We start from the raw sequence: 23,582 nt of genomic DNA, 5'->3' as shown, positions 1-23,582 counted from the left end.
ATGGTTTTGTACCCTTGCCCTGATCTATGCCTTATTTCAGTAGCCTACATGAACATGCATGAATGAATGTACTGCCAGGGATCAGAATGACAGGACCCAGTAGCAAGACCAAGGAGTAATTTTAGAGTCTTTATTATAAAGTTGGCATATTACACAGGCGGCGGTTCGTAGCCAGCAAGCAGAATCATTAGGGCATAGGCAGTTTGTTAGTAAGTGTCCAGGCAGAGGGTCAATACACCAGCAAACAGAGATAGCAGTGATAATCCAAAATGAAGTCAAAGTCACAGTCAAAGGGTTGATAACTACTGGGCAAACCAAACAAAAACAGAATCCAGAAACAGAAGTCGAAAAGCTACGGTTCCAAGCAAGACATACGGGCAAAGCAAAAGGAAGAAGTCGGAGACAAAACAGGTCTAACATAAATCAGATATAAATGCAGGACCATATGGTCAGGACACAACAATCTGGCATCAAATGAGACAAACAAAAGGGTTTAAATACACAGATAACGAGAGAAATAACAATCAGGTGTGGGGAAACAATCAGGAAGTGAAACACAGGTGAAATGAATGAAGCAACTGAACTGACAGATAGACTGCGGTGTGCAGAGGGAAACAATACACAGAAACGCTAAGCACTTAAACGAAAAACACAGAACCCGACAAATTTCCAAATTGCATAGGCCTATTATTACCAATGCATTTGATTTCAGATGTTACTGTACACTGGGAAATCATTGTTTTTCAACAACACTGAATATTTGGAAACAATTACTTGCTAAATATGAAGCGACATCAGTTTCACTAATCTACTGGAATTTGTAAATGAACTTATGTCAGATGCAATGAACTGAGAATAGAACATAGGATTTTACATTATAGCTACAGTATACAAGGTGTTCAGATGTCAGACACATCAGGATTCTTGGATTACAGTACATTTTAAAGATGTTTAGGCTACGTTGATCCAATGTTGCTGGTTAAATATTCATAATACATGTGCTTGAACAAACTTACTGAGACAGGAGCGTGGGGGTTGGACCCAAAATGCACAACTCAGACAAAGATGTGAATAAAGTCCTGTCAGGGCTTTATTTAGGGATTGTCCAGTGAATGTAGTCAAAAACAAGCAAAGTTCATACACAGTAAATCCAGCCAAAACCAGTACTGAGGGAGAAGGCAGTCTCGAAATCAGTACACCATGCAAAAAGTCCAGTAACCAGGAAAGCTGTCAGCAGGGCAGTAGTACAGATGGATTGGTAGGCAGGCTCGGAGTCGAAGGTGGTGCAAGAGCCAAGACCAAAGTCCGCTACTCCGCAGGGCAAAAGCACAAAGACAGCAGGCAAGAGTTTGTGGTACAGGCAGGCAATGATCAACAAAACAGAAGTCAATAATGATGGTCAATAAACAGGCTTGGATCAAAACAGGTAGACAATTGCTTGGAAAACCGCTCAAGCATGCACTGAAAAACAGGAGGCAACAATTTCACAAAGACATGCCATGATCACTGAGCTATATGCAGGTGTAGACAGGTGCAGACAATTAGCTTGAGAGCAGCATGCAAATGGAAAATCAGGTGTGGAGGACTGACACGTTAACAAGATAATGAGTAATCATTAGTAATAAACCTATCCTGCCCTAGCATAAGTAAATGACATGCACAAGAAACGTAAGGTAAACATGAACACATGGTTAGAATGTTAGTATTACCCAATCCTGATTTAGCGTTAGTAGATTAATAAGAAGACATGGGAAAATGGAAAAAGGTTTGCGGACAAACACGAAAAAGTGTATGCTAATGTAAAACCCAACGCTAACCCAGTGTGCTCGTCCTTCTGGTGTTGCTGAATGAATACTACTAGGGTTAAAAAGTAGTGGCCCCTATGCAGACAGTCTAGATCAGCCAATAAACAAACCACGATACAAAGGCAGTAGTACCACTCTGCCTTCCGCTCTTTACTGGTCCGGGCTGACCCAGAATCTCCACAATAGGGCCAATAGATTCACCTTTGTTTATCTGACTCCATTTTAGAATAATAATTTAGATTAATTATCCACATTAGTGGATGTCGTATTTATAATTTTGACTTGATCGCTATAGGAATCCTGTACTGAGAAGAACTCGCTGAACAATCCTCTGCTGGTACCACCGCATGTCACATCGTGCGTAATGTGCACGTCTCACAAACTGACTAGCTATCTGTAGTCATTACAGAGGTCGCAGGAATAGCTACTCTCGGGTATATCTGTTTACAGCCTAGGGACCCAAGCAGACCAACATAGCTACGGCTGTGCTCGACATGAATGAACTACCATGCGGAGGCGAGGGATTTACCAACATAGGTCTACGGGTGCTATACGCCGTGATACATTAAGTGGAAATATTCATCCTCCCTAGACCAGTTCGAGGGGGTAAACCACGCATTCCCTGTGTGACATTAAGTGTCAGTAAGCGAAACCAAACAGATCAAGTTTTAACAATTTATTTTACCAGGCAGGTTACATACACGTAATTACATTCTAGTTCCAAATAAAAACATTACAATGCAAACCAAATTACGGAGTCTTAAAAGTCATACCTGGTAATAAAAGCTACATACGGGAGTCTGGCTACAGACACCCTGTACGTAGAAATTACGTGCACAGAGTGCACGGGAGGCTGATTGCATTCTCCCAGATTGCTTAGTTTGCTGTCCTTAAATCCAAAATCTGGCCTTTGATGTTAACCCTAGAAATGAGTCACCCATCTGTAATTTGGAGCCACGCCTCCCCAGGAAGCGCAGGGGGGTTGAGGCACATGGCTTTCACTGGGGCAGAGCTCCACACAGCTTCTCCTGGTTGGTTATGATGTACAGGGTTTGCTGTTGCAGAAATAAAACCATTGCACCAGTCGCACTGAAATAATCAGAATAATACCAAACAATATTATCTAAACTGACTTTGTCATGAAACATCCAATGCTGTACACATCATTTAGTGACTGAGTAAAGAGGGAGAGAGCAATGAAGGGGGGTTCAGGAGAAGGTCAGGGCCTAACAGGCCGTGCTCTCTGAAACCTTCCCGTGCCGTAAAGAATGTTGCCCCGTCGCAATTACGGCTGGAGGCCTGAGTCTTCCCTCACAGGCTCCTGCCCGTATGGGTGTGGAGATAAGGGGGGGTTAGTGATACATGCTCCTAAATTACTTTACAGCCACATATTCCACAATACCAGAGGAAGCCAGCAAGCTGACCAGCCCTGAGTGATAATGCCAGATGTCGGCCTTACACTAATCAATGAATGGAACAACATAACATGAAACAAACATAAATCGTGACATAACAATTGTGACATGAATAAACTATATGACGTGACATGACAAGACTAGAAAATACATCATAACAAGACTAAATATGAAACGTAACATGACATGAAAATGAAATGTTACAAGAAATAAAACCTAAAAATGTGGCGAGACTAGACTAATATAATAGGTGACGTGACAATAAAATAACTACGACAATAACTAATCATGAAACATGAAACGTAAGGTTTCACTTAAAAGCTATTTTATAGCTTTAAATGGGCTGACCACATGTAAGATCTGTGATTTTTAAAATTGTTTTAGAGTCTGGGTAGGAAATAATAACATGAGTAAATCTACTGGCTGAAAGGGGACCAGATTTACAAACTAGACAGGAAGTAGATTTACAGTTAAGAGGAACTAAACATCACACTGAAGGGTGAGTCAGTGTTTTCAGTGTTTTCAGCATACCGTCAGTGTTTTCAGCATACCGTGAATCCTCAAATTGTGTCTGGGGTCTTTTATTTACTTAGGCTGCACAAAGCACAGGCCTTTATTTGGGGCAGGCTTGTATTCGAGGCAGGCCTTTATTTCTTATTAAGCTTCTGGTGTAGAATTTTATTCTTAGAAATAAAGTAAAAGGCTACACTTAAAGTGGGCCAACACTGTTCAACACTTCCTGTAACCGTTTAGAAATCAATTAGTGTAGGCTAATCAGGAAACACCGTTTGGTAAGTCATAGTGTCAGTCTTAACAGACTTAGTTTATTGCAAATATTCTCAAACACAATAAATCACATGCAAGTCCAGAATCCATAAAATAACAACTTGCCAGACACGCCTTCATGAACAATAACAAATTAGCGTAGATAACAGCAAGTTAAGGATCTTTTTTTCCTAAAGTGCGTTTTATTGTGAGACATGCGTTTCGTTTGGAGCAGCATACCGGTAGGCTATCAAAAGATTTTCGCTTTGGTTTGGGATTTAGTTTACTTTTGGACTGTTCTATTCTATTGCTAAATGTTGGGACTGATGGGCACTGAAATCTGGGGGGTATTTGATGGTTCACTGTTAAGTTTTATGTAGTTGAAAGAGTGTTGGGATTTCCACCCTTCTGTTTATTGCGAGCCAAGGCAGCTGCTTTCATTCATTCATTGAACGTGCGTTGTGCTGTAAATACATGGAAACCTTATTGCGTAGCCAAGTAGCCTAAATTGAGTTAATTTTTAATTTAGCCTGATTTACTTTTTATTAAATTTGTTGGCTGGAATGCCTCGTGGTAACAATTGTGTTTGAATGTATACTGTTTCAGCCTTTGCCAAGCTACTTAGAAGGGGGCGGCAAGCGACTGGTAGCTTGAGAGCGATGTGTTGGAGACCCATGGTGTAGGACAACGACTTTTCATTGGCAACAGTATTAAACCAACCAACAATATAAAATATTAAGAAGAGCTCTTTTATTTCATTGAGTTAAATTGAAACAATGTCTTCTAGTGCTCATGGACTGATAGCCCTACTGGTAGGCAATATTACCCCGGCTTGTATTTGGGGGCCGGCCTTTATTTGTCCGAATCGGCCACGCCCCCGGCTATTATCCGAGGCCGGGCTTCAAATAGAATCCCAGACATAATTTGAGGATTTACTGTAGATGAACAGAAAAAAAAGACACAAAGCGAAATACCAAGTTCTAAAATGCACCAAAACCAGTGGAAATTATACCCAGGTCAATCTGTGAATCAATCACACATTCTCACACAACACCAATATCCTCACAGACATAGGGAGGAGATTGTCTGGTCCTCTTAGACTGCTGTGGCTTCAAGATAGCTATTACTAGCACATTAAACAGCTGTGTTTAAAGACAGGCCTGGTCTCCATTGGACTGATGGAGCATTACATTACATTACATTATTGGCATTTGGCAGACGCTCTTATCCAGAGCGACATACAGTTGATTAGACTAAGCAGGAGACAATCCTCCCCTGGAGCAATGCAGGGTTAAGGGCCTTGCTCAAGGGCCCGACGGCTGTGCCAATCTTATTTGCGGCTACACCGGGATTAGAACCACCGACCTTACGTGTCCCAGTCCTTTACCCTAACCACTACGCTACAGGCCACCCCTATCAGAGAGACTGAGAAGAGCTGCTGATGCTAGGTTAGCCTTTTTGTGTAAACCAGTGATCCTCAGTAATGATACACTCCCCTGTCATACATACCCCCCCCCCCGATATTGTTCAAATATTACTGTAGAAGTAAGCAAGAGGGAAGCAAATGCATAACGGTATGATCACATGCTGTACATTTTGTGCAAGCTGGAGGCCAGGATGTCTACAACCTGCACAGCAACTGTGTTCTTCACCAGTGAGGTGTGTTAGGCCGTGATGAAGGAGATCCAGACAGCACAGAAGATGTGTGTGCTGAAGGTGATGAATATGGCCTCAATTAAATAATCTGCCAGCGTCCTGCCCATAGCGTTTATAACAATAACAGTCTTCTAATTTCATCAGGCCTTGGACATATTCAAGGCACCCGGTGCCAGGGGCAGCAAAGCAGCCGCAAAACATCACTGAGCCTTCTCCATGTTTCATAAGAGGGATGGTGATCTTTTCTTTGAAAGCTTCCATTTGTTTTATGTTTTTGCTTACATAGAGTTGGTGCAATTTTTTTCTCTGTCCAAAGGACATTCTCCCAGAAGGACTGCTTTGCCAACATGCATTTTGGCAAATTCTAGTCGGGCATGTTTGTGTTTCTCGCCTCAGACAACTCTCTCTCTCTCTCTTTCCTTCTCTTTTCCATGCTTAATGTGATACACAGTGATGTTGTGAGCTGCAGGTCCTGCTGCATGTGACTGCCATCTACAGGTGGCTCAGTAAATTGTTGCCAGTTGAGGCCCTGTCCTCTCAACAGCAGAGGAAGTGAGGATGACACTGCATTCCTTTCCAAAACAGACAATATGACCACACAGAAGACAAGTCATCATTTACTTGATTTATGACTTAAACCCTCCCTTTTGGTCCATTAAATTTACCGAAGAATTGTAATTTTCCGGTTGAAAATAATCAGGCATTTGATTTTTTAAATCAAATTGTGCTTACTTTTTGCTCCTATCAATACATTCTGCTGAATGCAATGATTTATGTAGGCTACCTTTAGGAAAAAATTATACTGAGTGTATCCAATGGCATTAAAAAAAATTATTACTGTTCATGGCTACCAAATAACATATTGATTCAATAATTCATACCGATCTCCTAAAGTAAAATGTTGATTTTATTTGACAGAGGTCTGCTGGGAACGTGCGAATGATTCATTGTGTGCAATTGCAGCCAGTTTCATTCAGTAAACGGACAATATTTGTGTCGAGCGGAAACAGTTATGAAGGACACATTAATTAGGAATGGCAATTAATGTTTCAATATTGTACTACAAAGTGGAATTGTATTGATATGATGACCTAACAACAAAATGCAATAAAATATATTAAAGTAAAATGGTATTGTCAATGTTGGTTTCGCACATAATGTTAAAGTAAAGTGGTGAGCCCATTCATGATCAGAATAAATTCATTAACCATATTATAAATTGATTTTCATCCAAACTTTTTTCTACCTGAGCAAGCCAGTGTAAAGCCACCCCAGTGGTGCCCAGCAGTATTCTTCAGGGTTAAAGGGTTAAAGACTGGCACAATGTGACTGAAAGCACTGGTCTCCAGAGTGTCAGGGCTGTGCACTCTATAAAAGCGTGACGTGGATGCCAGGCAGTGAATTGGGGGAAGTCTGTGGCAGAGATGAGGCCTGTGCTCTCTTTGTGTCTGAACCTGGCCCTGGCCTGGGCCTCTGCTGCTCCTCAGACAGCCTGCCGACTACGGGAGCGCTTCAGTCTGAATGGGATGTACCGCAAGGGGGATGTGATTCTTGGGGGGCTGTTTGAGGTGCACTTCCTGACAGTGTTCCCTGAGCTGTCTTTCACAGCCGAGCCAGACCAGCCAAGATGTGAGAGGTGAGTCGCTCTGCTCCCAAATATTAGACAATTACACAGACATGCACACACACACACACACACACACACACACACACACAGACACACACACCCATACCCAAGCATACATGCAAATGCACAAATACATAGACAAACAAACTATAAACTATATATTTTGAACAGAACAAATTTACAAAATATCATGTACCGGTATTTTCCAAAAAATAAAACATTTGTTTCTGTTTGTTCGTGAAAAATCGGAATGCACACTACATAATTAACATTTCACTCCATGAATGAAATTATTAAGTTTTACATAATTGTCAGAATGTAGATAATAACGTACATTGAAGGAATAGGCATTACAGTTTCCACGTCTACTATTTCAGACTTGATTTTCCAGGGTTCCAAGCTGCACAAACCATGGTCTTTGCAATTGAGGAAATCAACAAAAATCCCAACCTGCTGCCCAATATCACCCTGGGATTCCATCTCTATGACAACTGTGTGAAACTTGCCGTTGCGTTCCGTGCAGCCACAGCACTGGTCAGTGGGACAGAGGAGTCCTTCTCTAACATGCGATGCACAGGGTCACCCCCGGTTCTGGGCATCGTGGGTGATCCAGGCTCCACCCACTCCATCGCCATCTCCAGTGTGCTGGGCCTGTTCCGTGTTCCCATGGTACTTTATGATGGAGGACCAATCCTGGTCCACAGTCCAGCTGCCCTTTTTAGCTCTCTGTATCACACAGGAGGGTGGCTTTGAATTTAACCATAACAGAACTTTCTCATTACATTTGTGAATTCCAAAAGTAGCTGATGTATGACTGTCTAGACAATGTAATATCCATCTCATGAATGTGTGTGAAACTACATCTGTGTAAAATGAATGGGATTCTCCCCAAGAAATAAATTATAGTTCCCTTCAGAGTAAACTTCAAATGAACAGAGCAAAACTTACCATTATCATTTTTCCATCCAAAGTAGAATTATAATACATGATGCCTCTCTGTGGTATAAGATCACATATTTTTATTTATTAACACACTTTTCATCCAATTCATTATTAAAAAAATAATAATGCAGTAGGAAAACCAATAGTTTGATTCAAGCCACCATAATGCTTGAATCTTAAATTTTTAGTTTTGATGCATGAGTTTAATTTCACCAGTGATGAATCACTTCTAGCTCTTTCCAATGCCGATCAGAGACAAAAGTTTGCAAGTGAAATTAATTGATACATTAACTCAAGTAAGCTTGGTTTTGTTTTATTAAGGTAGTTCAGGACGAGTGAAGGCAGTCATAACAAAATGTAAAATTTTATATGATGGAGGACTGACTCCTTTACTGCTTTGCTCTGCTTTGTATACAAGCTTACTCTGGTAAAGGTGTATGCTATAAAATGTAGGTGTTTGAGGAGGTCTCTAAACTGTTAGTGCCTCAATATCTTTTGTCTTCCCCCAGGTGAGTTACTTTGCCACATGTGCCTGCCTGAGTGACAGGCAGCAGTATCCCTCCTTCTTCAGAACCATCCCCAGTGATGCCTTCCAGGTCAGAGCCATGGTGCAGATCCTGGAGCGCTACGGCTGGAAGTGGGTGGGCCTGCTGTTCAGCGATGATGATTATGGGGTGCACGCAGCCCAATCCTTTCACCAGGAGGTCAGCCGCTTTGGCTGTGTGGCCTTCTCTGAGATGCTGCCCCATGACAATGACCGGGCCAAGATCCAGCAGATCGTAGGCATCATCCACCGCTCTACGGCAAGGGTGGTGGTGGCATTCTCCACAGAGGCATACCTATTGCCCCTCACTGAGGAGATAGCCCTGCAGAACCTGACGGAGCGGCAGTGGATCGCTAGCGAGGCCTGGGCTACTTCAGCCGTCTTCCATACGCGCCGGCTGCTGCCCTTTTTGGGCGGGACCCTGGGCATCGCCATCCGCAGGGGAGATATCCCAGGGCTCCAGGACTTCCTGCTTAGTCTCCGCCCTGACTTTGACCCTGGCAACAACATGGTGAGCATGTTCTGGGAGGAGATGTTCAGCTGTAAGTTCAAGGCAGATTCCCTGGACAAGGTGTGCACAGGACAGGAGAGTCTGGAGGGCAAAGAGTCGTCATACAGTGACGTGTCATCGCTCAGGCACTCTTACAACGTTTACAAAGCAGTGTACGCCCTGGCACATGCCCTGGATGATCTACTGGGGTGCAAGCCTGGGACAGGGCCCTTCCCAGGACATTCCTGTGCAGAACTACACACTCTGCAACCCTGGCAGGTGAGGTGGTCATTTTTAGTATGATGTACAGCACCACATGTCTGGTCATGGAAAATCTGATAATTTCCACCTCCTATAATGCCCCCAACTCCCAATCAGCATGTGGCAGCATTCTGCTCATGTATTTTTCTTTTAACATACTCTCTTATGTCCTCTGTTTGCCCTCTGTATAGCTGGTGCCTTACCTGCAAAGGGTTAATTTTACCACCAGCTTTGGTGACCAAGTGTCCTTTGACAAAAATGGTGATGCCCTGGCCATCTACGATGTGATGAACTGGCAGAGGGCAGCAGACGGGACCATCAAGACCGTGACGGTCGGGGTGTTTGACGAATCTTCTCCTCCTGGACAGAAGCTCCTGCTGGAGGAAGAAAACATCTTCTGGAATTTCGAGTCGCATAATGTAAACTCCTATCCCTCTTCACATACAAAAATGTCTGTTTAGGCAGCACATATATGTACTTATGGTCACATATACTGTATTTGGTTTCATATAAGGTCCATCCAATAGTTGTGCATGTGCTCATCAACAGAAATGTGCCATAAATGTAAAGAATGGTGCTATTCTTATCATGAAATTTTCCGCCAGCCCCCACGCTCCATCTGCAGTGAGCCCTGCCCCCCAGGCACCAGGAGAGCAATAAGGAAGGGCGAGCCAGTCTGCTGCTTTGACTGCCTGCCATGCGCAGATGGGGAGATCAGCAACCAGACAGGTCAGTGCACCCACACAGCAGAGAAGAACATATTTCTCTGCCCTTACAAAATAGAGTATTTCATTTGCCAAAACTAACTTTTGACTAAAATCTAGTGCCAGTCTAATCATACATAGCCCCGGTGTAACTGCTGGATGTTTCTCTCTTGGAAAAATATATAATCTGATATTAGAGTCTCACAACTCAGAAGTAAATCTGAGGCCTCTCTCAAATGCTAGACACATGGATCTAGAGACCCCCTGTTTTTTGGCTGCAGGTGTGTTATTAGTTTCAACTCCTCTGTCACAGATTCCCGCGAGTGCTACAGGTGTCCAGTGGACTTTTGGTCAAACCAACTCCGTGACCACTGTGTGCCCAAGGAAATCGAGTTTCTCTCCTTCCAGGAACCCCTGGGGATCTCCCTAACGACCATCTCAGTGTTGGGGGCATGCATCTGTGCAGTTACCCTTTCCGTGTTTGCCCGGCACAGGAACACACCGGTGGTGAAGGCCAACAACTCCGAGCTGAGTTTCCTGCTGCTGCTGTCACTCACACTGTGCTTCCTGTGCTCCTTGCTGTTCATTGGCCAGCCTCAACGGTGGACCTGCCAGCTTAGGCATGCCGCGTTTGGGATCAGTTTCGCCCTCAGCATCTCCTGCATCCTGGTCAAGACCATTGTGGTGGTGATGGCCTTCAGGGCTGCACAGCCGGGCGGGAATGCGATGAAGTGGTTTGGCGTGCAGCAGCAGAGAGGCACTGTGCTGGCCTTCACTGTCATCCAGGCAGTCATCTGTGTGGTATGGCTGACCACTGCATCGCCTATGCCCTCCAAAAACACCCGCTCCCAGAAAGCTAAGATCATCTATGAGTGCGCAGTCGGGTCGATCGCTGGGTTCAGTGCCCTGCTTGGCTACATCGGTCTGCTGGCAGCCGTCAGCTTCCTGTTGGCCTTCCTGGCAAGGAATCTGCCTGACAATTTTAACGAGGCCAAGTTCATCACCTTCAGCATGCTCATCTTCTGTGCCGTCTGGATCGCCTTTGTCCCTGCCTACGTCAGCTCTCCAGGAAAGTATTCTGATGCAGTGGAGGTATTTGCCATCCTGGCCTCCAGTTTTGGGCTCCTGGGAGCAATATTTGCACCAAAATGCTTCATCATTCTGCTACATCCAGAGAAAAACACCAAGAAGGCCTTGATGGGCCGAGAGTCCGCAAAGAAGTAATATAATTATATCAAAGTTATGTATTAAAGTTATTAATCTATTTGTTTTAAATGTGGCTGAAATTATGTAAAATCAATTGCATTTGGCAAATTGCTTTTATTGTTGTAAATGAAACATTCAATGTGATATGGTGAGTTTTACAGCTCAAATTATTCATTCTTTCCAATGTATCTTGGCTATGGTAGGTGGAGGATCCAGTGTGTATGAAGCCTTGTGCAGTGTCACTAAAGGGGGTTGGTCCTTTCAGACCACATCTCTTTATATTGAACTAAATGCAGTTTAATACCTGCACATCAACATACTGTTGCTCAATCAGCAAAAAAATCCTCCCCCCTGCCAAAAGATAATATTTCCTTTGTTATTATATACACTGTTTGGAACTGATACACTGACTCACATGTCCATGGACCAAAATAAAAAAAAAAAACACAAAAAAACACAAAAATATGCAGTTACAATATGCACATGCATTGATGCATTCCCATGCATAACTTGCTTTTCATATGAATGAAATACATATTTGCATATATCACACACTTTTAGTTGCTGTTTTTTATTAAGGCTTAAGGAAAGCGTATAAAGAGAGCATGTCTAACGATAGCCTACTTTGCCGAGACTGGTCCCAACTGCTTTTTACTTCACCATATTCAAATTCTGCACAGGCTGTAAGGAATATTGTAGGACGGAATTTTAGTCTTATTAGTTATTTGGATTTTATCGCACAGTCTATCAGCAATTAAGTTGGGATGTTATTGTTACATTGCACCATAAGACATGGAGGACAACAAATATATTAAGAGTGTTGTTGACTGAACATTACTCATGTAACAATCACTCCTGATGATTACAAGCAATGTAGTTATAGAACACTGACAAAACTGAATGTTTTGGGAAAAAATAAAACTTTCCAAAAAACCACCTCTTCAAATGGTTAATGAACTTTGGAACTGATGTTTTATCTGATGTAAAGAGCAGTTCACCCTTGTTAATAGGCAGAAAGAATATATTATTTAATAGATATGCAAACCACAACTGATTAAAATGATCCAAATACTATTGGGTCTGTGATTAATAGTAAAGTAAAATAGAAATGTTAATAGTTTATTTTTATCAATTAACAAGATGCTTGAACAGTGAATGAACAGAAAAATCCAAATCAAATCAATATTTGGTGTGGCCACCATTTCCATTCAAAACAGCAATATATTTACGATACAAATCGGTATACTTGTTCACAGTTTTTGAAGGAACCTGGCAGGTCGGTTGTTCCAAAGATCTTGGAGAACTAGCCACAGCTCTTCTGTGGATTTAGGCAGCCTGAAATGCTTCACTCTTTTCATGTAATCCCAGACAGACTCGATGATGTTGAGATGAGGGCTCTGTGGGGGTCATACCATCACTTTCAGGACTCTTTGTTCTTCTTTACGCTGAAGATAGTTCTTAATGACATTGGCTGTGTGTTTGGGGTCGTTGTCCTGCTGCAGAATAAATCTGGGGCCAATCAGATGCCTCCCTGATGGTATTGCATGATGGATAAGTATCTGCCTGTACTTCTCAGCATTGAGGAGGCCATTCATTCTGACTAAATTCCCAACTCTATTTGGAGAATTCCAGCCCCAAACCTGCAAGGAACCTCGACCATGCTTCACTGTTGCCTGCAGACACTCCTTCTTGTACCCCTCTCCAGGCCTTCGGTGAACAAACTGCCTTCTGCTACAGCCAAATATTTCACATTTTGACTCCAGAGAACCAGCTGCCATTTTTCTGCACCCCAGTTCCTGTGTTTTCATGCATAGTTGAGTAGCTTGTCCTTGTTTCCATGTCAGAGGTATGGCTTTTTGGCCACAATTCTTCCATGAAGACCACTTCTGACCAGAATTCTCCACACAGTTGATGAGTGTACCCGGGTCCCACTGGTTTCTGCCAATTCTAAGCTGATGGCGTCTATGGTCCTCAACATAGCTACGGTCCTGTTTCTTTGTGCTTCTTCAACAGAATTTGGACAGCACATCTGGAAACCCCTGTCTGTCTTGAGATTTCTGCCTGAGAGAGACCTTGCTGATGCAGTATAACTAGCTTGTGTCTTGTTGCTGTGCTGAGTCCTGCCATGGTGTATGACCTCTGAAAATAAGGTCGTCAGCAACCTCACCTTGGAAGATGGCTGTTCCTCACCCAGTTTTAATCCTCCTACATAGCTGTTTCTGTTTCAGTTAATGATTGTTGGGGTTTTTATTAAATTAAATTGCATATTAAATTGATGATCATTACATTTTACATTTTAAATTTTAGTCGTTTGGCAGACGCTTTTAATCCAAAGCGATTTACAAGTGCATAGGTTCTTCCACAAGTTAAAGCATCACATCCATAACTAGTAAAATACACATGAAGTGCTCATTAGCTCCTGTTTAGTATAATTGGTGAATCACACACCTGCCTATATGGCTAGAATCCCTGACTTTGTGCAAGTGTACCTAGAAGAATTGATGCCGGATTGAAGGCAAAGGGTGGTCACACCAAATATTGATTTGATTTAGATTTTTCCTCTGTTCACTCACTTTGCATTTTGTTAATTGATAAAAATAAAAATTATATTCATGAAAGCATTCTTACTTTACAGCATTTTTTCACACCTGCCGAAAACTTTTGCACAGTTCTGTACATATGCAAATAAGAAATGTTTTAATCAGCCAAACTGTTACTTGCTTGATATAGCGAAGCATTTTTTGTGGCTTTGGATGCGGTATTTTATTACTTGTGGAAATAATATGAAGTGCATAGGGATTCCAATAAAATGACACTGCTGACTGGTTTCACGAATCTATACTGCAAGCTAAATACTAAATACTTTTAATGCAACATTATATGTTACATGTAAATCATGTTTCATTAATGTATGATGCCTATTTGATGTAATATTATTGATCATTTTGTTATTATTATTCAGCTTGGAGTAGCTTGCTTCAGGGGCATAACCTGGCGTATTTTAATTTTATTCTCTGTCCTATTATGTGTCGTATTGGCTGAAATAGCGTCACCTGTACCAAGTCGTCACAGGGCTACTGCTTTATTATTTTATGAATTGCCTATGGGTATTTATCCCCATAAAACTGTAAATATTTGGAAAACTATTTGGAATCCCAAAAATCTTTGTGCACGCACACTGCTCTAACAAAAGCTGGATTTTATGAAGTTGGAATGGCATGTCTAGCTTGAAGGTTGTAGCAGGAGTAGCATGTGGAAATCCATCTGGAAAGACAATAGTAATAATAAGTATGCAACAGAACATAGAGTACAGACTGCAGCTCCAACCGGTCGGTCACTTGTTGAAAACGGGAACACTCACACAACTTCTAGCAAGAAAACAAAACAAAACTTTGAGAAGGGGGAAAACCAGGGTGACAGCTCTCAACAGGAAAGATAGACTCACAAAACAGACCATCAGGCTCACAATTCTTGGGAGAAGAAAAAGCATCTTGGGCTCAGAGTAATTTACCAAATTTTCCAATCATTATTCAATGTAGTAATCGTGATGTTGTGACAAACATGCTACATACACTCACTGAGCACTTTATTAGTAACACCTATGCATGTACTTATTCATGTGATTATCTAGCCAATCGTGTGGCAGCAGTGCAATGCATAAAATCATGCAGATACGGGTCAGAAACAGTTAATGTTCAACCATCATCAATGGGGTAAAAAATTGATCTCACTGACTTTGACAGTGGAATGATTGTTGGTGCCATATACGGTGGTTTAGTATCTCAGAAACTATTCATCAACTGGGATTTTCATGCACAACAGTCTCTAGTTTGTCATCCAGTGAGCAGCAGTTCTGCAGACAGAAGCACCTTCATGAGAAAGGTTAGAGGAGAATGGCCAGACTCATCAGAACTGACAAGAAGGTGACAGTAATGCAAATAACGACACATCACAGCAATAGCATGCAGAAGAGCATCTCTGAACACACGACACGTCAAACCTCTAAGTGGATAAGCTACAGCAGCAGAAGACTTAATATGTAAAAAAAATAAGTCTGAAAAATACTGAATTAAGTGCTCAGAGTCCATATCTTAATGGGGCGACCACATGGGTGGGCAACGAGTACACAAGGCTGATGACACAGGGGTACCACCAGGGCACCAAGGATCTGTGCTGCTAGTCCAGCCTGAGGAGTTTTCTATTAATTCACAGAAGAAGTAACAGGACATAATTTCATACATGAAAAGTTATGTTTCATATTTAACATTCAGAAAAAGAAAGGGGCTGACAAAGATAACTCAGTAGTCCTGCTTTGTGGAACAAGCACCAGGTCAGGTGTGGTTCTGTAGGGCAGGGATCATCAATTCCCTGCCACAAATCTATATCCAGCACTGGTTTTCTTTTTTCCCATATAATTAGTGCTACTGATTAGCTAGAATGTCTTCACAACAGGGAGTCCCTGGTAAAGGGAGGGTGGAAATTCAGAAGTTCTCGGCCCTCAAGGACAGTGTGCCCATTCCAATCAACTCAACTTCCCTGTCTTTACTTCTTTTTCTTTTTCTTTCATCTTTTCCAAGCCACTCCCGTTGGGTGGAGCTAGGGGTAAACAAAGTAAAAGAAAAAGAACAAGGGATTAGAATGATCCCCTTGAGTTGATTATCCCTGGTATAGGGAGTAGCAGGACTGTCACCTGCTGCATGCAGTTGCCATCTACAGGCTGCTTTGTGTATTGTACATGACATCTCAGGAATGGACCTGCAGTTGAGGCTCTTTCCTCTGAACAACACCAACAATAACACAAAAACACACATAGCAGAGGAAGTTTACTTTAAATTCACCTAAATACAAATACATTGCAGCAACACTGATAAGTGAGGGTCAGTTTTTAAGATCTGAGTGCAATGGGCTTGTTATGAAATTATTCACAGAATATGGAATTAATCTGAAAGCAGAGAAATCTGAAAAAGGGGTTTGAAAGTTTTTGTTTGATGACAATGAAATTATGCCCCTCCAATAGTACTGCCTCACCAATACCAAAATCCTGAAGTAAAATGTAAATCCTACATACTGAGATTACATGAGTCCGTTGGGGTTGTGCTAATATTGTTGTTCACAGTTTGTAGTCAGTTTTGTGCAGTAAAATAGAAAATATTTGACTTTTGTAGCACTGAAGCACTCTCTGCCATTTTAACTGTGATCACAAAACTAATTTTAAAAATTTGACCTGACTGAGCCAGTGGAGCGCCACCCCAGTGGTGCCCAGCAGTATTCTGCAGAAGGGTTAAAGACTGAAATCACTGGTCTCCGGAGGGGGCAGGGCTGGGTATTCTATAAATGTGTGACATGGATGCCAGGCAGTGAATTGTCTGTGGCAGAATATCTGTGGCAGAGATGAGGCCTGTGCTCTCTTTGTCTCTGAACCTGGCCCTGGCCTGGGCCTCTGCTGCTCCTGAGACAGCCTGCCGACTCTGGGAGCGCTTCAGTCTGAATGGGATGTACCGCAAGGGGGACGTGGTTCTTGGAGGACTGTTTGTGTTGAACTTCCTGACAGTGTTCCCTGACCTGTCTTTCTTGTCTGAGCCAGACCAGCCAAGGTGTGAGAGGTGAGTCGCTCTACTCCCAAACATTAGACAAGCATGGATGTGATTCTTCCATCTTTTCAATATTTTCGAACCCAAATTGATGACCCATGTAAATCGTTTTCGGAGGGGGTATTTACATTACAATATACACTGTATGGATTGAATTCACTCATTGTTGGATGTGTGATAATGAAAAATTACAATATTTGTTACACAGTGTTGCCTAGGAATCAGAGCACTATCATGTTAAGTGTTAAATGTAAAATTATTATTTTCTCCTCCATGACATTTTAGTGTCTTTGTGTAATTACTAATATACCCATCCACAGCTTGACATTTCCAGTTCAAGTGTATATATATTTATATATATATATATATATATATATATATATATATATACATTTCATAGAATTGAGGGAAATTTGTCAAAAATTGTCAATGTTTTAAGATTCACCATCAATAATTTAACACAAATACACAATATTTGTGTATTAGGATATTTTATTTGGCTAGGTAAGTATTGTTTGGCTAGGTAAGCGGTTCATACATTGTTCATGCATTTGCGTGTTGCGGTACTACTACGATAATACGATTTTTTTTTAATCAATAAACTAAAATAAGAAAAAAATTCCGATGATCAAATCTTATCTTCATTGTGCAGGTAGCAGTTGAAATTGTACTTCCCTGTAGGGTCTTTCAGCGCACTTATCCCTGGTATGGGTCTGCACTTTGCACTTTGTTGTACGTCGCTCTGGATAAGAGCGTCTGCCAAATGCCATTTATGTAATGTTAATGAAATGTAAGATGAACAAACCTACGCAATATAATGCACTGGCATTTTCTCAAAAAGTGCAGTTCTATGTGACCACATACTTCACACTAATACATTCATGTTATATTTGTTTCTGCTTGTTTATTAAACATCTGCATGAACACTGCAAAATGAACTGTTAACTCCACAAATAAAATGATTTGATTTGACATAATTGTGTCATAATTTAGATAACTTAAAGTAACAGACATGACTAAGAAATTCTTCATCGTCTAGTTTCCACCTCTCCTATTTCAGGCTTAATCTTCTAGGATTCCAGGCAGCGGCAACCATGGTCTTTGCGATTGAGGAAATCAATAAAAACCCCAACCTGCTGCCCAATATCACCCTGGGATTCCATCTCTATGACAACTGTTTGAAGCTTGGGATTGCATTCCGTGCAGCCATTGCACTGGTCAGTGGTACAGAGGAATCCTTCTCTGACATGAGATGCACAGGGTCACCCCCGGTTCTGGGCATCGTGGGTGATCCAGGCTCCACCCACTCCATTGCCATCTCCAGTGTGCTGGGCCTGTTCCGTGTTCCCATGGTACTGTATGATGGAGAACCAATCCCAGTCTACAGTCCAGCTGCCCTTTTAGCTGTCTGAATCACACAGGAGTGGATGAATTTTATATAATCATGATGGCACTTTGTCGTAAAATGTGTGTATGGCTGTGGGGACTCTGTAATGTCTGTCTCATGAATATGTGAAATTGTATTAGTGTATGAGGGTGAAATTAATGGGATTTTCCCCAATAAAGAAACCAATATGATGTAAATGGCCTGCCTGTGACCTTACTTTCATGTCTCTGGTCACTGAATAAGGGATAGATGCTTTAATGCTTCCTAGGGTGAAGATGTATGCTATAAAATTAAGGTGATTCTCCATACTCTTTCTGCCTCAATATCTTTTGTCTTCCCCCAGGTGAGTTACTTTGCCACGTGTTCCTGCCTGAGTGACAGGCAGCAGTATCCCTCCTTCTTCCGAACCATCCCCAGTGATGCCTTCCAGGTCAGAGCCATGGTGCAGATCCTGGAGCGCTACGGCTGGAAGTGGGTGGGTCTCCTGTTCAGCGATGATGATTATGGGGTGCACGCAGCCCAATCTTTTCACCAGGAGGTCAGCCACTTTGGCTGTGTGGCCTTCTCTGAGATGCTGCCCCATGACAATGACCGGGCCAAGATCCGACAGATCGTAGGCATCATCCGCCGCTCCACGGCAAGGGTGGTGGTGGCATTCTCTCCACAGCCATACCTATTGCCCCTCACCGAGGAGATAGCCCCACAGAACCTGACGGAGCGGCAGTGGATCGCTAGCGAGGCCTGGGTCACCGCAGCCGTCTTTCATACTCGCCGGCTGCTGCCCTTTTTGGGCGGGATCCTGGGCATCGCCATCCGCAGGGGAGATATCCCAGGGCTCCAGGACTTCCTGCTTAGTCTCCGCCCTGACTTTGACCCTGGTAACAACATGGTGAGCATGTTCTGGGAGGCAATGTTCAGCTGTAAGTTCAAAGCAGACTCTCTGGACAAGGTGTGCACAGGACAGGAGAGTCTGGAGGGCACAGGGTCGGCATACAGTGACGTGTCAGCGCTCAGGCACTCTTACAACGTTTACAAAGCAGTATACGCCCTGGCACATGCCCTGGATGATCTACTGGGGTGCAAGCCTGGGAAAGGGCCCTTCCCAGGACATTCCTGTGCAGAACTACACACTCTACAACCCTGGCAGGTGAGGTTGTCGTTTTCAGTATGATGTACAGCACCACTTATCTGGTCATGGAAAATCTGATAATTTCCACCTCCTATAATGCCCCCATCTCCCTATCTGCATGTGGCAGCATTTTGCTCAGGTATTTTTCTTTTAACATACTCTCTTATATTTTTCTTATAAGTCCTCCTCTGTTTGCCCTCTGTATAGCTGGTGCCTTACCTGCAAAGGGTAAATTTTACCACCAGCTTCGGTGACCAAGTGTCCTTTGACAAAAATGGTGATGCTCTGGCCATCTACGATGTGATGAACTGGCAGAGGGCAGCAGACGGGACCATCAAGACCGTGACGGTTGGGGTGTTTGATGAATCTGCTCCTCCTGGACAAAAGCTCCTGCTGGAGGAAGAAAACATCTTCTGGAATTTTGAGTCACATAAAGTAAACCCCTATTCCTCTTTACAAACAAAAATGTCTGTTTAGGCAGCACATATATGTACTTACGGTCACATATACTGTATTTGGTTTCATATAAAGTCCATCCAATAGTTATGCATGTGCTCATCAACAGAACTGTACTATGAATGTAAAGAACGGTGCTCCATCTGCAGTGAGCCCTGCTCCCCAGGCACCAGGAGGGCGATAAGGAAGGGCGAGCCAGTCTGCTGCTTTGACTGCCTGCCCTGCGCAGATGGGGAGATCAGCAACCAGACAGGTCAGTGCACCCACACAGCAGAGAACAAAATATTTCTCTGCCCTTACAAAATAGATTATTTCATTCGCCAAAACTAACTTTAGACTAAAATCTAGTCTTTGTGTAAACATACATAGGCCCGGTGTAACTGCTGGATGTTTCTCTTTTGGAAATATATTTTCTGATATTAGAGTCTCACAACTCAGAACTAACTCACATCTGAGGCCTCTCTCAAACACTAGAAACATGGATCTAGGTGTGTTATTAGTTTCAACTCCTCTGTCACAGATTCCCGCGAGTGCTACAGGTGTCCAGTGGACTTTTGGTCAAACCACCTCCGTGACCACTGTGTGCCCAAGGAAATCGAGTTTCTCTCCTTCCAGGAACCCCTGGGGATCTCCCTAATGACCATCTCGGTGTTGGGGGCATGCATCTGTGCAGTTACCTTATCTGTGTTTGCCCGGCACAGGAACATACCGGTGGTGAAGGCCAACAACTCCGAGCTGAGTTTCCTGCTGCTGTTGTCACTCACACTGTGCTTCCTGTGCTCCTTGCTGTTCATTGGCCAGCCTCAACGGTGGACCTGCCAGCTTAGGCATGCCGCGTTCGGGATCAGTTTCGCCCTCAGCATCTCCTGCATCCTGGTCAAGACCATCATGGTGGTGATGGCCTTCAAGGCTGCACAGCCGGGCGGGAATGCGATGAAGTGGTTCGGTGTGCAGCAGCAGAGGGGCACTGTGCTGGCCTTCACTGTCATCCAGGCAGTGATCTGTGTGGTATGGCTGACTGCTGCGTCACCGATTCCCTACAAAAACACCCACTCCCAGAACTCCAAGATCATCTACGAGTGTGCAGTAGGGTCGATCGCCGGGTTCAGTGCCCTGCTTGGCTACATCGGTCTGCTGGCAGCCGTCAGCTTCCTGCTGGCCTTCCTGCCTGACCATTTTAACGAGGCCAAGTTCATCACCTTCAGCATGCTCATCTTCTGTGCCGTCTGGATCGCCTTTGTCCCTGCCTACGTCAGCTCTCCAGGAAAGTATTCTGATGCAGTGGAGGTATTTGCCATCCTGGCCTCCAGTTTTGGGCTCCTGGGAGCAATATTTGCACCAAAATGCTTCATCATTCTGCTACATCCAGAGAAAAACACCAAGAAGGCCTTGATGGGCCGAGAGTCCGCAAATAAGTAATATAATTATATCAAAGTTATCTATTATTAAGTTATTAATCTATTTGTTTTAAATGTGGCTGAAATTATGTAAATCCAATGCCATAAATTTATGTTCATGTAAAAAATACATATTTGTCAAGGATTTCAATTGTGCAAAATTGCTTTTATTGTTGTCAATGAAACATTCAATGTGACATGGTGTGTTTTACGCCTCAAATGATTCATTCTTTCCAACGTATCTTGGCTGTGGTAGGTGGAGGATCCTGAACAGTGTGTATGAAGCCTTGTACAGTGTCGCTAAAGTGGGTTGCTCCTTTCAGACCACATCTCTTTATATTGAACTAAATGCAGTTTAATACCTGCACATCCACATACTATTGCTCAATCAGCAAAAACATCCTCCCCACCACCAAAAGATAATATTTATCTTGTTAATATATACACTGTTTGGAACTGATACACTGACTCACATGTACATGGACCAAAATAAAGAAAAAAACACACAACATGGACATGCATAGACGCATTCCCATACATAACTTGCTTTTCATATGAATGAAATACATATTTACATATATCACACACTTTTAGTTGCAGTTTTTTTATTAAGTATAAAGAGAGCATGTTTAGCATTAGCCTACTTTGCCAAGATTGGTCCCAACTGCTTTTTGCTTTACCATAGTCAAATTCTGCACATGCTCTAAGGAATATTGTAGGACGGAATTATTACAGTTATTTGGATCTTATCGCACAATGTATCAACAATTAAAGATGGGATGTTATTGTTACATCGCACCATAAGACATGGAGGACAACAAATATATTAAGAGTGTTGTTGAATGAACATTGCTCATGTAACAATCACTACTGGTGATTACAAGCAATGTAGTTATAGAACACTGACAAAACTGAATGTTTTGGAAAAAAACTTTCCAAAAAACCACCTCTTCAAATGGTTAATGAACTTTGGAACTGATGTTATATCTGATGTAAAGAGCAATTCACCCTTGTTAATAGGCAGAAAGACCAGCAGATACAAAGATTATATTATTTAATAGATATGCAAACCACAACTGATTAAAATGATCCAAATACTATGGGGTCTGTGTCATCGCAGATCAGGCATATACAGAAATATAATTATATTTTACTGATATTATTTTGATACTAAGTTATTTTAAAGTTTCATATGTTGAACATAAGCATGAAAACATTGGTGTTACAAAACTGAAGTTCCTGACCAGTATCTGCATGACTGTATGCATTGCACTGCTGCCACACAATTGGTTGATTAGACAATTACATTAATAAGTAGTTCCCAATAAAGTGCTCAGTGAGTGTACATAAAGTGCTCAGTGAGTGTACATTAAAAATGATATACTACTAACGTTAACCACGAGAGGGAGCCAGCTGCCTACGAAGTATGTTGATATAAATATTAAATGAATATAAATCTATCCAGTACTGTGCAAAAGTTTTAGGCAGGTATGGAAAAAATGCTGTAATGCTTTCAAAAATAGAAATGTTAATAGTTTATCTAGTACAGATTGCAGCTCCAACCGGTCGGTCACTTGTTGAAAATGGGAACACTCACACAACTTCTAGCAAGAAAAGAAAACACACAGCTCTGAGAAGGGGGAAAACCAGGGTGACAGCTCTCAACAGGAAAGATAGACTCACAAAACAGACCATCAGGCTCACAATTCTTGGGGGAAGAAAAAGCATCTTGGGCTCAGAGCAATTTACCAAATTTTCCAATCATTATTCAATGATGTCATTGTAAGGTTGCGGAGGTGCGGAGAGCCAGGTGCGACTAAGGGGGTGACCCCTTGTAAGCGGACCCACAAACGAGCCCGCCACTAAGACCCCGGGGGGGTAGAGGAAACAGCACTGTACACGGAGACAACTCCGCACAAATAAAAGGAAGAGCCCCAAATAACGGCTCAGAAAATAAAAACTACCCTCCAAAACCAGGGCGAAAATCACAAACAAAAAATGAGTGCGTAAAGGCTAGCACTACTGCCCCGGACCGGGGAAAACCCAAAATAAAAGTACAACCCAGTATAAAAGACTGGGCTAACGAAAATAAAGACTCAGGAGTCGCAGCTCCGAAAAAACACACAAACCAAAATACAAAGTACCGGGGACAACGTCCCTCACCCACGGACTCACACGAGCCGAAAACAAAACGAAACAAAGAACAA

General features: G+C 42.5%; 2 protein-coding genes across 2 annotated transcripts; both read left to right on the top strand.

Annotated features, from left to right (window-relative positions):
* Positions 1-7,065: 7,065 nt before the first annotated feature.
* Positions 7,066-11,433, top strand: LOC133108092 (extracellular calcium-sensing receptor-like). Its single transcript, XM_061217515.1, has 6 exons — positions 7,066-7,277; positions 7,646-7,937; positions 8,720-9,523; positions 9,697-9,924; positions 10,111-10,234; positions 10,523-11,433. Exons 1-6 carry the CDS (start codon positions 7,066-7,068, stop codon positions 11,431-11,433), a joined length of 2,571 nt encoding a protein of 856 aa, XP_061073499.1.
* A 5,373-nt stretch (positions 11,434-16,806) lies between these two features.
* Positions 16,807-21,397, top strand: LOC133108234 (extracellular calcium-sensing receptor-like). The gene is made up of 6 exons (XM_061217705.1): positions 16,807-17,018; positions 18,067-18,358; positions 18,737-19,540; positions 19,730-19,964; positions 20,115-20,231; positions 20,499-21,397. The coding sequence occupies exons 1-6, from the start codon at positions 16,807-16,809 to the stop codon at positions 21,395-21,397; spliced, it is 2,559 nt and encodes an 852-aa protein (XP_061073689.1).
* The last annotated feature ends 2,185 nt before the right edge of the window (positions 21,398-23,582 follow it).

Source organism: Conger conger, chromosome 13, assembly GCF_963514075.1.
Source record: "Conger conger chromosome 13, fConCon1.1, whole genome shotgun sequence".
Lineage (NCBI taxonomy): Eukaryota > Metazoa > Chordata > Actinopteri > Anguilliformes > Congridae > Conger > Conger conger.
Note: the sequence above shows the minus strand (reverse complement) of the source record. Positions and strands in the feature narration are given on the sequence as shown.